Source organism: Mesoplodon bidens, assembly GCF_964165515.1.
Source record: "Mesoplodon bidens genome assembly, chromosome: 8".
Classification (NCBI taxonomy): Eukaryota; Metazoa; Chordata; class Mammalia; order Artiodactyla; family Ziphiidae; genus Mesoplodon; species Mesoplodon bidens.
The window spans coordinates 82229837-82244583 of NC_138165.1; the positions used below are offsets into that span (position 1 = coordinate 82229837).

The 14747-nt window shown below is 37.3% G+C and overlaps 1 protein-coding gene across 2 annotated transcripts in view; it reads left to right on the plus strand.

The window, feature by feature from the left end:
• Positions 1-14747, plus strand: part of PARD3B (par-3 family cell polarity regulator beta) — a 1049764-nt gene that overhangs the window by 127789 nt on the left and 907228 nt on the right. For both annotated transcript variants that reach the window (XM_081242115.1, XM_081242116.1), the window contains exon 2: positions 6239-6340. In XM_081242115.1, coding sequence (XP_081098241.1) covers positions 6239-6340 — 102 coding nt within the window. The remainder of the gene's footprint in view (positions 1-6238; positions 6341-14747) is intronic.

A 14747-nucleotide genomic window follows, 5' to 3' on the forward strand; every position in this document is an offset into this window, starting at 1 on the left:
TTTTAAGTTATAAACTATTTTCTAACTGCATTTATTTTTTATCTATGTATTATTCATACATTTTTTTCTTAATTTCCAAACAGCCAGGCATTTTCAAGATCCCTCTCTGTAATTGATTCCACTATGATCAGAGATCATATTCTGAATGATTCCAGACTTCTGAAATTTGGTATATATTCCATGTGTACTTGTAAAGAATGTGTTTTCTAGTCTTTTGTGGTATAGTGTTTTGTATATATGTGATATAAATAAACGAGGTTACTTTGTTAATTGTGCTGTTCAGGTGATTTATATTTTACTGACTTTTATTTCCTATCAAAAGTCTCCCACTGTGATTGTGAATTTGTGTATTTTTTAAATATATGTCCATTTTTGCAGTATATGTATTGAAGTTATGTTGTGTACGTGCAGATTTAGAATTGTTTACTTCCAGTTGGATTGATCCTTATATCATTAAGAAATGTCCCTCTTAATTAAAAAAAAAAAAAAAGTCATGAAGGACCTAGGGGCAAAAAGGGAATAAAGACACAGACCTACTTGAGAATGGACTTGAGGATATGGGGAGGGGGAAGGGTAAGCTGTGACAAAGCGAAAGAGAGGCATGGACATATATACACTACCAAACGTATGGTAGATAGATAGTGGGAAGCAGCCACAGAGCACTGGGAGATCAGCTCGGTGCTCTGTGACCGCCTGGAGGGGTGGGATGGGGTGGGTGGGAGGGAGGGAGATGCATGAGGGAAGGGATGTGGGAACAGATGTATTTGTATGACTGATTCACTTTGTTATAAAGCAGAAACTAATTAAAAAAATTAAAAAAAAAATTTTTCACATTGAATTAAAAAAAAAAAAAAAAAGAAATGTCCCTCTTTACCTTTAGTAATATTTCTTAAAGTCTCCTTTATCTGATGTTAGCATGGCAATGTCAAGTTTCTGTTTGTAGGATCATAGGTTTTTAAAACTGGAAATGAATTTACAGACTGATTGGCTCACCTTCACTTTATATATAAATTGAAGTTTATAATTCTGTTATTGAATTCACCAGGTATTATTACTTGCAGCCCAGCATAAAAACCCTTGGTCCCATTCTAGTTCTCCTGGATTCTTTGGAAACATACTTGATTAAAGTGGCATCAGCTCATATTCCTCTCCTAATCTTTTCTCAAGTTTGTGCTTGATCTATCTCAGTAAGGTGGAGGCCTGTTCTGAAGTCAGGAACAGCTCATAATAATCGCTGTAGTCAGTAGTCAGTACTGCTCTTTCTGGCTTAATTCTTTCCTTTCAGGTGTCAGTACTGCTCTGCTAAGTTTTGCTCGGGCATCATTTTTGGGAACTCTTCTTCCCTACACTGTCTGTGCTTGGTTATTCAGAGATTCCTGCTCTCTGCCTGTCCCAATAGTCTCCAGGCCTGCTCTGACTGCTCTGTTTCCTGGGTGCATTCTGGGGCATCTGGTTCTCTTTTGGTCTTGGGTAGAAGGGAGAGTAACCCCAGAGGATTATGATAGAAATAGTTAGTTAAAATGTGCATGCACATAAAAACTTCATAATTCTCTATCCAACCTGACACCTCAAGCTCCTTTTCTACTCCTTTTTTCCCACTGCTTCCCAAACCTTTGATTTCATGATTATGAGCAGTTATGCTCTGAAGCTTCTCTCACTTGTGAAACACTGGACACACTAACACAAAGGCTTTGGGGCCTTCCATTATTGCCCTTTTGTGTCCTGTACACTTTGACCTCCGTGTGGTGCCCTATGCAGAGGGCCATAGAGCCTCCAGTTTCACTAATGATGAAGCCACAGAGGCCCAGAGTAATGATGATTTGCGTGGATCCATATACTTAGTAGATAAAAATGGATCTGATCCCCTTCTTGGGTAATTGTGCTTTTTGGTAAGTTCTTTAATCTAAAAGATTTTCTATGTTTAAAAAATACACCTTGGCTCTGCTGTCTAGTAAGCATTTGACCTTCGGTAAGTCAGTTCACCTACTCATGCCTTGTTTTCCTCATCTGTAAAATGGATTGATAACTATTTGATGAGGCTGTTGGAAGATAAACGAGTTAACCATATAAAACATGCAGTACCTATTGCACCTGGCCTGTAGTAAGCACTAAAACAAATGATCTGCTATAATGATGAAGATGAAAATGGTGAAATCTCATTTTATGGATACATCCCACCAAATTCATGAAGTTAAATTCTACAAGGAAAATTCTAATTTTCTATTAACTTCCATTTTATAATTATTCTTGTGTTCCAGTGGGTAAGATTTTTCTTGTGAAAACATGAAGCCGCCAAAAACCTAGTTACATTATTGAGCACTGTAAACACAGCCCACTCATAAACACAGCGCTTCTCCACCTTTTGGCTTTTCCTTCACAGCACTCTCCTCCTCACTTTGGGACCTTGCTGCCACGCAGGCTATTTTTCTCTTGTACCAGAGGCATTTTGCTGAGAAACCCTCTCTTGATCATTGACATAATCTCAGTGCTTGGTAGTCACAACATTGTAGTATCTGGCTTTCCAGTCTACTCCTCTACGTATTGCAGGTGGAAATGTACTGTTCTTTGAAACTTTGGGTACTATACATTTTCTAGGGTATGGGGTCAAACTTTATGTCATCTGCCCACAGTGAAAGATATTTGTTGCTGTTAATATCAATACGTGTTTGGAACAATTTCTACATTGATCATTAAAAGTACCCTGTAACTGTCTTCTTTCCATAGTGCATACCTTTTTTTTTTTTCCATTTTCCAATTCATCCTTGTAGACACTTTTTAGTTTTCAAATTCCAGTAGGGTTTAAGTTAACTGTGCATTACTTAAAAAATGGATAAGATACTATCAGAAGTAGAGGAAACATAATGTATATTATGTTATTTTTCAATACTTAAATGATCTAGGAGTGTCAGTAATGGTTTATTGCATAGCACACACACTTTAGATATTTTCAAAATAATTTAAAAGTTATGCATATTATAGATATTTGTACAATATAAAGGTAGATTAAATGTCACTATTATGAAAAATAGAGTAAACTTTTCCAAGTGATTAATTGGGTGAACCAAGACATATATGTGAACATCTTTTCGTGTTTGATCAGTTTTATTCATGGTGGTTATAAAACCAAGTAAATGAAATGCAAAATGTTGACTGTGATGTAATGGTTGAAATTTTTACATGCATAAAGGAGTCAGGGTAAATTTATGCTCTTATGATGGCTTTTTGGCTGCTAATATTGTGTATACTTTCTTAAAGTGATCTATAGCACCATGGCCAAAATGCCATGGGGACGAAATCACAGTTGGTACATACTGTGTTGATTTACCTTTCTTGATGTGTGAAATATTAACTCTGAGACTGCTTTCATACAGCTTGTTAGTTTTTGTTCAGTGTTAGACACGTGATCGTCATTGGCCTACTCTTTCCTTTGTTAAAGCCATTTTATACATTCCAGTGTAGAACAGAGTTATTGCAAAGAGTCTTTTTATGTTCTGGCACCATGTAGCTCACTTAAAATTTTTTTCAGATTGAATTTGAATATACGATTCCAAAATGTATCAGATTACTTTTTCACTTGATTATAAGTTTGTAAAACTTAAGTTCTGTACTCTTTTTTTTTTTTTTTTGCGGTACGCGGGCCTCTCACTGTTGTGGCCTCTCCCGTTGCGGAGCACAGGCTCCAGATGCGCAGGCCCAGCGGCCATGGCTCACGGGCCCAGCCGCTCCGTGGCATGTGGGATCATCCTGGACCGGGGCACGAACCTGTGTCCCCTGCATCGGCAGGTGGACTCTCAACCACTGCGCCACCAGGGAAGCCCCAGTTCTGTACCCTTTTGAATCAAAACTGGAGATAAATATCTTAGTTTCAACTCCTGTGCCTGATTTTCCAGGTCTTAGATCCTACAGGTGTGTGTACGGGAGGAATGCTATGTGACTTAACAGCCCATCTTGCTGCTACTTGTCTGCTGTTTCCTTTGCCCACTGATCAGATCCTGTCCCCTGCTATTTCCTGAGTTTCCTTAGTTTAAATCTGAGTCTTTGGTTTTCATCTCTCTGGGCAGGAAGACAGGTATACCTTACACCGCAGTTGTTGGGGGTTTACCTTAGTCTCAGGTGATAAAATCTGCTTTTCCAAACAGTATGAGAAGAAAGCAGACAACTTGATGTCTGATTTAAAAAACTGAATATAAAAAAAAAAACACACTCTTTAGAATACATCACCTTTTATAAACATGGTTACAATCAACAGATTTCATCTATAGAGCTATAATATATCAGAACTCAACTCAGTGGAAGTAATGGAAATTAGTGAAATGGAACACTATGTAAGAAGAATTTTTTATAAGGAAAAATGCAATATTCTATAGGTTTCAGCCGGAAGTCCTGTATAGATTTGGAGAATTACATTGCTTGTAGCATAGCCAGACTAAAAAAGATAACAATTCCCAAAGATTGTGGGGGCAGTTTTATTTTGCTCTCTTTTCTGTATTTTCCAGTGTTTTGTCTACCAGAGTATCTTCACTATTTAGAATCTAGTCTGTTGTACTTAGCTTACCTTTTATAGCACAATTATCATTGTGTTGGCAGAGCTCTTTGATTAAAGAATCAGAGCTATGGATGCTTTCCCTACTTGGTTGTATAGTCACTGCTTATATCTTTGTGATCTCTATGTGGGCAAGATAGAATTGGGCTGTTTCCTAATAAATCATTAGTGTTTCCACGTGTAAGCCTAGTATTAGAAACAAAATAAATTCCTTTCATTCTATTTGGAATCTTAGAGCTCTTTAGATGCTCTATAGAAAACTTAATTTTGAAATGTCGAAAGATTACCTGAGGAGGATTCCTTCAGATTTTTTAAGCCTATTGCTTTATCAAGTTGATTACTGAAAAGCTGTGTACTTGAGCTGCATATCAATAGCCCTCCGAATAGTTGCTTTAAAAGAATTATTATCGATGAATTGGGAGATTGGGATTGACATATATACACTAATATGTATAAAATGGATACCTAGTAAGAACCTGCTGTATCAAAAAATAGTACAATAAATTAAAAAAAAGAATTATTATTTAATAGTATGTCCTTGCCTTTTACTGGGGGACAGCTAAAGAGAAGGTTAATAGCAACCATTTCTATTAGTTTTTCTAAAATTGCAATTGAATTCTGAGGGTTGTGTTAGGACTTACCCTTTACAAAGATTCATATAGTAAAGGTTTAGAGCTTTATCCCAGGAAAACTTATGTCTTCTCACAAACTGGTATCTATTCCTATAGTGGATATTTGGTGCTCATAGCTCAAAAGTTTCCCACACTGAGGGACTTTCTAAGCATCACAGAACCAAATTGATTATAGCTTGGGTATTCTGGTAAAAACTATACTAATGTTTTTCTTCATTCATTGATTCATGTTCTTATTGTCATAATGGTTCACTTTCATATCTTTTCCAGAAATAGGCAGTATATAAGTAACTGAGCTGGATCAGAGTATCTAGCTACATATCAAATTTTGAGAAAGTAATTCCTTTCCTTAAGCTTTAAACGCCTAAGCAATTTTTAAAAAGCAATACTTGGAAATCTCCTAAATCGCTACCCCAACTCAATGATGCCCCCCACCCTCCGCCCCTGTTTGACTGTGAACATTGTTCTAGTTGCTGCCGTGCTTCAGGGACTGGAAATCAGTGCTGGAGTTCTTGCCCCAGATGTCATTGCCAATCTTAGAGTTGAGAATATGTGCACAGCACAGAGATAAAGAGTTGAAGAGGATGTTGGTCCTCTCACTGCATTTGTATGTCCGAGGTGATAGCTATTACCATCACAGATTTCTGCCTTTTGATTTTTTTCCTACAGCTTTAGGAATCTTTGAATTTCTAATCCCCAATTTCAGAAAGTACCCTTGAGAAGATCTTTCTTTTTCCAGATTATTCTTGGGATTACCTAAAGCGAAGGTTATCTAAAATTCCTTGAATATGCTTTACAAATGGCTGGGGCAATTTATTTTTCCATTGCAATTTATCTTCCAGGAAAACTGATAAAATATGTATACATTGATTTACTGACTTAAGTTAAACAGGATAAACATGCCACAAATTTATCCCAATAAACAGGTAACATTTGTTTTAGGTGTTTAAAACTTTTGTTATTGCTAGAGCATATTTTTAAGGAGTCTGTTTTAAAAATTAAAATGTATTTTACATTTTTAGAAAAGTTTTAGTCATGAAACTTCTTGGTTGTTCTACAACAGGATCCTGGGTACTGGGTGAAGATTCATCACTTAGAATACACAGATGGAGGAATCCTGGATCCAGATGATGTCTTGGCAGATGTCGTTGAAGACAAAGATAAGGTAGATGACTCTAAAAATGTTCTTCTCTGTTTTCCTCTATAGAGCCACATGTTTCTCCAGAGATTGAGATCCTTAACAAACTCACGTGTCAGTTATTGTTAAAAGATACCATCTGTTTGAGTTTTACCTAGACAGCCCATAAATCACAGTTCATCATCAGATGCTGGGAAAAACTTTGTCAAGGTTTGGGAGTCTGTTCATGGTGGCCTAATTAGCAGACACTTCATTCCCAAGAGTTCCTGATACGCCTCAGTAAATTAGTGTCAGGCTCTGAAGCTGTTGGAGTTCTCATTGTCATTGTTGGCTCTGGAGTTTATCCTTGGCCCATTAATATTCAACTTAATGCCTGAGATTTGAATGTGTTTCAAAGGAGAGTATACAATGGGGAGCAAAGTCTTGTGAAGAACTGTGGTGAAGATTTTCCTTAAAGTAGCTGGCAAGCAACTCTCTTGAGTGGTAGTTTTTGTTTTTATTGCTACAGTGAAAAACGCTGACTTGAATATTTCAAAAAGTTTGAACATGTTTTGCCACTTACTTGCGAATAATCCCATTGCAATTACCTTGTTTTAATGGCATTAGTCTTCTGATGCTAAACTGAAAAAGGTGTAAAACTAAACTCTTCAGATGCAATACACTGGCTTATGCTGTTGAGATATATCGTTTTTTACTGCATCTGTGTTGGGCTCTCTGATCAATGGCTAATGTGTTCTCCAGAATTGAACTACAGCTTTCCCTGAAAGATCCTTGCTTCTAAGTTTCTTCTGCTGTGCATCCTTAGACTCTTACTACTAGGCTAATTTAAGTCTGTAAACATGTTTCTCCGTATTTTTACGCGATCTCGGGGCAGTGGGGTAGGGGTATTTGCGTGTTTTAATCAACTGGATTGGAATATAAATAACTGCTTTATTGAACTAAGATAAAATTTGCATTTTTCCTTTCCCATAAGATCTTTTTGGACCGTTGAAATTTACATTAGTTTTACAGACATTCTATACATTTATTTTCCCTGTTTTCTGTTGGAATTCAACTCTCATTTGCTTTGCATTTTAATTAGCCATTTCATAAGGAACTTATCTCCCTAAATAGACTGTAAGCTCCTAGAGGACACAGACTGGGAGATAGTAATTCCTTTTTGATCCTTGTATTAATAATATCTGGAACAATATTTTATCCAAACTCGATTCTCAAAGAACACTTGAGTTAGAGCAAAAAAGAAAGCTTTCCTCTCTACAGTTGGTTCTTGCTGTTTGTCATTTTGATGCACACTTCTTATTTTTTGGTCTTATGGTAAATAATAATGTAGTATTTACCCTCATAACACAAGAGGAGGGCTTTCACTTCTGTTTTTCCCTTTTTTCTTCTCTACAGATACCTTCTTCCTTAGAAATACATTAGGTATTTCGGTTGTTTATTAATGTAGAAGGTCCTCCCATCTCCAATGTCACTGAAGTCCAGTGCCTTAAAATGAAAAGCTGAAATGTGGCAGGTTTAAGAAGGGCCAGGAGAAAATGTCTTACCCAGCCTCATCCAAGAGCTCATTACAGAACGGATGATTCCATGAACAGTGCCCAGGGAAATCATTTGTCCTATAGAGAATTATTTTTAACTAGCTTGGCATTGTACTTTGTAACCATAATTCATTTACTAGACACAGAAACAGCTTTATTATGTATAACCTTTTTTAAAAGGACTTCACCACCATTACTAAATAAGGTAGAAAAGTGAGACAATCCGTTAAAATCCTAGCAAAGAATTAGTACTATTTGTGTACAGGTTTACCCATTCCTTTAATTTACTTTAACACAGCTACATGAAGCCTAATTGGTATTGTTCTGCAGAGTTGGTAAGAACTTACACTTTTGATATTGCCAGAAATAATTGTACTCCCATTTTTAATTTTTTTAAAATAATGTAAGTGAAAAAGACAGCATTATTTATTTATTATTTTTTTCTGACATTCTCTCTGCAGTCTTAATTTCCTTATAGTCCATTTGTCTAATGTGGAAAGAAGTTTCTGCCAGCCTTTTTAACCTTTTTTGTCACTTTAGATTAAGCAGTAATTATATATGATGCTTGTGGTTGTTTAGTGACATTTCAAACTCTCCCAAGATCCTTTGAGATAGTATTGAACTTGGATAAAACTACAATTCTCCTCTTTTTCAAGTTGGTTACCTTATCATCTCTTACATTTAGACTATATGGAGAAGGAAGCGCAAAGAGACGTGGGTGAATGTACGGAATCCTTGTGCTAAAGCTCACATACCTCAGCTCTAGGAAAGACTCTGAGTGCAGTTGAGAAACGCCATTAGGAACCACTGAAGGCCTAGCTGGAAAGGATAAGGCAGGAAAAACAGAAACTTAGAATCGGAAAGCAGTGTAGGCTGAAGCCGTTTATGTAGTGTATGAAAAAGCCAACCAGTACACTTCAGTAGAGGCTGAAGTTAGAGGTTAGATGGTATTCTACTTAAAAATCAGACAAGGGGCTAATAGATTTTAATTGATTTTCTAAAGAAATGACTCAAAATTTCTGGTACTGGAAGTGGTTTGTCTTTGGTCTTCTGTTATTCCTTTGGCCAACACAGTTCATAATGCATATGTGGTGTCTCTTTGGGTAGGTTTTGTTTTATTTTAACTTGATTTCCCATTAGAGCCCCCTCACAGGAGAAACAAGTTTTTGCCATGTTGCACTATTTCTAGCCTGTCTTTTGCCAAAATATTACTGGAGCAGCTTTGGCATTTTGCATCTTATGATAACTAGTATTTGTGCAAAATGTTGTGTGAAAACTTAACTATTTGTGACCGTCATTCTCAAGTTTCTTCAGGTTTATGTATCAGTCTGCTTCAAGTTCTATGGGACAACTAGGAATTTACAACTTTACATGCATGTCTCTTCTCTGGATGCTCAAGGCTGGATGCTCAAGGCTACTGACTTAGTTTACCCAACAATGGCTTAACATTTCATTGAACGCTGACAGTGGCCCAGAATGTCTCTGGCACTTACATATTCTATTTTACTTTAGAGCAACTCTGCAGGCAAGGGCTATGTATGATCCCCATTTTTAATTTCTGAGAACACAGAAATTGAAAGTCACTTGCCAAAGATCACACAGGTAGTAAGTGGCAGATTCAGCCTCTGGAACCTAGAATTTAAATTTTCACACTCTATTTTGTTTTTCTACGGTACGCCAAGGCAGTGTGTTGGGTGTTTGTATGTGTGATTTCTTTTTTTTTTTTTTTTTTTTGCGGTACGCGGGCCTCTCACTGTTGTGGCCTCTCCCGTTGCGGAGCACAGGCTCCGGATGCGCAGGCTCAGCGGCCATGGCTTATGGGCCCAGCCGCTCCGTGGCATGTGGGATCTTCCCAGACCGGGGCCCGAACCCTGCATTGGCAGGTGGACTCTCAACCACTGTGCCACCAGGGAAGCCCTGTATGTGTGATTTCTAATTATGAAAATTCATCAATCATAAATAAGCATGAATTTGCTTTTACACAGTTAACCACCATAGTTAAAAAAAGATATGTAATAGGACTATGGAGAATAACAAAATTTATTCAAAACTAGTATGCCATGCATGTATGGTTAACTCCAACTCTGTGCCTGCAGCCTGCATCTAATTTACTGCAAAGGCCTGCCAGTTCTACCCCTGTTGCTTTCTTTTGTAGCTCCTTTTCCAGGATCTGGATTACAGGTACAATTTAATTCCAAATGGAGTAATAGAATACATTTGGAGTCTAACCGTTATGTGCAGTTTCACATATATAGTGTGCACTATATGCAGGGCACTATATTCTGTGCTATTTGCGGTAGGGAGGGCCCCCAAAGATGTTCTAATTAGACATTAGACATCCTAATGCTCAGAACCTGTGAGTATCTATATTACATAGCAAAGGGTCTTTGAAGATGTAATTAAGTGAAAGACCTTAAAATGAGGAGATTATCTTGGAATATTTACATGTAAGCACAAGGATCCTTATAAATAAAAGAGGAAGGCAGGAGAGTCAGGGTTAGAGACATACAGTGTGAGAAAGTATCAACTGGACAATGCTGGCTTTGAAAATGCAGCCAAAGGGGCTTCCCTGGTGGCGCAGTGGTTGAGAATCTGCCTGCTGATGCAGGGAACACGGGTTCGTGCCCCGGTCTGGGAAGATCCCACATGCCACGGAGCAGCTAGGCCCGTGAGCCATGGCCGCTGAGCCTGTGTGTCCGGAGCCTGTGCTCCGCAAGGGGAGAGGCCACAACAGTGAGAGGCCCGCGTACCGCAAAAAAAAAAAAAAAAGAAAATGCAGCCAAAGAATGTAGGCAGCTTCTGGAAGCTGGAAAGGCAAGGGAACAGCTTCTCCTGTAGTCAGAGCACAGCCCTGCTGACACCTTGATTTTAGCCCGATGAGAGCCATTTCAGACTTCTCACCTCCAGAACTGTAAGATAAATTTGCCTTGTTTGAATTCAATAAGTTTGAGGTGATTTGTTATAGCAGCAATAGGACGGTAATACACTGTCTCTTATCCTATTTTAAACTTTTAAAGTGATGATGGTCTTCTCAAGTTTAATACTAACTCAGCTTTTAATATCCTGTAGGACAAGGAAAATATACTTCAGATCAGTTGATTGCTCTTTGCATTCCTTCCAAAGTCTACCACAAATTGATTCTTAATTTATTGGGTGAGCCTTCACTCTTTGGGGCCCTAGATGTTAAACATTTTGGTAGTTAGGCTATTGTCTTTCTCATTTCAATGCCATACCCAAGAGCTGTGTAATACTCATCAGTTTCTCATTGCAATATGTAAAGGCCCTAAGAAATCTGAAGACTGATGCTTAATAAGCCACTGCAATGCTTAATGTTCACTCATATTTTTCGAGTGTGAGAACCTCTGAGTATTGAACTTTTTTAATGATTGTTTTCCTAGTTAATTGTCTTTATTATTTCTTGAGTTGGTTTTAGAACACAATTGCAATACAATACTGAAATATGGCAATGTATAACTTCTATTATGTAAACTGAATTACTGCCATGGTTTTATTAAATATACAAAAGTAAAATTATGTGGTAAAGTGCATAGGGAGAATGTTTCTATCTTTGACTATCATAGGGGTTCATTTTGGAGAGATGCCAGTGGTTTTCCTGGACTCCAGCGAGGGTGGGTTGGCTCCCTGGGTCACCTGTGAAATCTGGTCCTCAGATATTACAGTTTCAGTTCAGCTTTATCCCTTATTAGTTATGTGTGCTTGGGCATGTTTCTTCACTCTTGATTTACCCATTTGTAAAATGGGCATAAGTTAGTTTTACAGGGTCAGTGTAGGAAAACTACATAAACTATAAAAACTTTTAAGTCCAGTATGGCATATAGTTAAGCACTCAAATGTTAACTGTTACATCAATAATAATATTTTGATAGTGTGATTAGTGCAGTTTTTACCTGTGTGTTTTGATTTAACCATTAAATGTTTAAAATTTAAATACTAAAATATTAAACTATTTTATAGTACATTTTAACTTTTTTTAAAAAACCTTAAATTTGTTTAAATGTTATTACATTGTTTAATAGTTTTATAGGAAGATATGATGATAAAACATTTAGATTAATATTTGAGAAACGAAAGTGCCAATATGACTAATTTTAAAATGAGAATGCTTTTATCAGGACATATTGTTTGATAATATAAGAAGCATTCAGGGATCTAATGTGGTTTTGAACTGGAGACTGGTTTGCACAGTGAACTAGTGACCTAAAACCAGCCACTCAGTCCTTAAGCCCACATTGTTTTCTGAGAACACTCTGTTGCCCTCTTGTGGAGTCCCCAGCTACCTAGAAACAAGCTCACAGGACATACTTCCTGATGATGTATTTTTACTGTATTTTTAGTACAACCCACAGACACAGGCGTGGATAGTACAACCAGGGTTTATATTTCAACTAGTGGTTTTCATTTCTTCATGGTCACCAGCCATACTGATGATTACGTATGCTTTTGTAAGTTTTAGAAGGGCTAAAGCAAAACCTTTGCATTTGTAAAAAACTCTGTTTTTGTTTAGACTTCTTCCCGTCTTCCTGTTCACTGGTTGCAAGGTTATTGGCTAGTGGTAATAAAGTATATGACTTTTTCAGTATGTAGTTGAACAATTTGAGATGTATTGTGTTTTTCTGGGGATAGGGAATTCTCCTTAAAAAAAAAAGTCCTGTATTAATTACTTCATTTTTCAGTCCTAATTTTACCTGTTAAAATCCCATTTCAAGGAGAAACACCTATTTCAAGCCCTTGATTTTTAACAAGTCAGAATATGGTATTTTGGGGTTGTTTTTCTTTGGCTCACAGTTGTTGAAATTTTGAAAGCACATTTGGGAGGAAGTTTGGAGAATGTTTCAAAAATAAGTGCAGAAGTCCAAAAGGATTATCTTGACCAAGAAATTCCATCTCAGACTTTTAAAGAGTACTCTCTGCTTATAGAATTACAAAATTACAGAATTATAGAACCAGAAGAGACCTCAGCAATCATGTACCCTAACCCCATCATCTTGCAAAGGAGAAATATCTGAACCAAGAATAGGTTACAGGGCTCCATATTTCCAGCTGATTTCTTTCCTGAGTCCAGTTCTGCATTTCCTCCCTGGGATCCTGATAACATCTGGTTCAGATCAAAACTGCTCAATTTCCTGCTCCAAGTTGGTTTCCTCCACTCACTTCCTTATTCCTGTGAATAAGAGCATCGTCTCCTAGTCTTCCAGGCTTGAACTTGCAGTTATTTAAAAAATATTTAATCCAGTTTACTCTTAACATGATTCATGTATCTGTTCCTCTGTTTGCATGTCTACAGCTACCACATTTTAATCTAAAATAAAATCTCAGGCCGAGTTACTTAGTTGATAAGGAATTTGTAGACTTTTCTCTCCCTCTACACCCCTCAACTATTCTTTGCCACAGGTGCACTGGGACGCAGAGTGGCTGAGAGTTTGGCTTCTGGACAGGCAGAGTCAGTTCATCTCTTGGCTCTGCTCTCTGTTGGCTTTGGGCACCTTACTTAATCTTCTTGTCCTTAGTTTCCTCATGGGCACTTGGAGCTAAAATAGTACTAATTTTACAACTTAATACATGAAGTGTTTAGAAGGGTACCTGGCTTGTAGTGAGTCATCAATAAGTGTTAGGTGCTATTATAATGAACATATTACTACTGTTATTAATGTAGATTACATTATTCTTAAAGTATTGCTTAAGTGATACCATTCCTTCCAGTGTATACTAAAGCAAGGCTAAAGCTCATGGCCATACATTGTATTCAGAGGCCTCAGAATCCCTCCAAACTATCTTCCTCAAACTCAGCCTTCTCAAATCTCAACAAAAAAGAAACTACTGTACTGACTATTCTCTTAGGTACCATGTGCTTTCTTGCTCCATGGCTTGCTTAATGTTCCACTTGTCTGGAGTGTCCTTGCCCTACGCCCTGCTTATCCAAGAGTCATTGTGTGTGTTAGAGAATGGAAGCTCCACGAGGAGAGGGTCTTGGGTTTTGTTCATTGCTGTTGTTCCAGGTGCCTGGTGCCTCATAACTGAACTGAGTGAATAAGTATATGTATAAATGTTTCCAGGTCTTGAGCAAGTCATTTAACTACGCTAAATGCTAGTTTTTTCCCTTGATGAAATGAGTGATTAATGATAACTTTTTCCACAGCGTCTTTGTTAAGGTTGAGAAGTTGTATGTGAAAATACAGTGGGAATTATAAAATTCTTTATACATGTAAAGACTGTACTCCTGCTGCTCAGTTCTTAGCAGTCTTTCAAGATCCAGGTCAAATTGTATTTTTTTCTAGTTTATTTGCAGACTGTCCTAATTCTGAATGAATTCTCTGTCACTCTGTGATTTTATAGAAATCATTGAGCAGTCTTTTAAAAAATATATTATTGCCTAGTAACATTTATCAGTCACCATCTTGAAATTCTGAAGAGTTTTATTATGGTTTAACTTCTTAAGTCTTAGCTTTGTCTCTCCACATGTCTTGTATACTCCTTTAGGATTGGGATAGTCTTTTCAAATATTTAACACCTGGACTTCTTACCTGTGGTTTGGTGTTTAATAAACATGTTTGATTTCAGTTAGTGATAGTTTTAACTGGAATTGAAGGTTTAATTGTCCATCTTTTTTCTTCCACCAAACTATGTTGTGTCTTTTAAATGTTTTATTAGGATGCAGTTTGTAGGCATGTTTCAATTCCAGAGGAGCACTTTGGAATCAATGCCTTTGTGACCTTATTATGGCAAAGACAAATGGTGTTGGGAGAGAGTAACTGAAAGCCAACTAATCCAGGTGATGGCTGTGTCCACTCCAGGTGATGGCCTGGTGCCTTCTGCAACTTCCTTGGTTGGCAACAATTGTGTGTGAGTGAATGAGAGAGAGAATCTGTGTGCAGATGTGT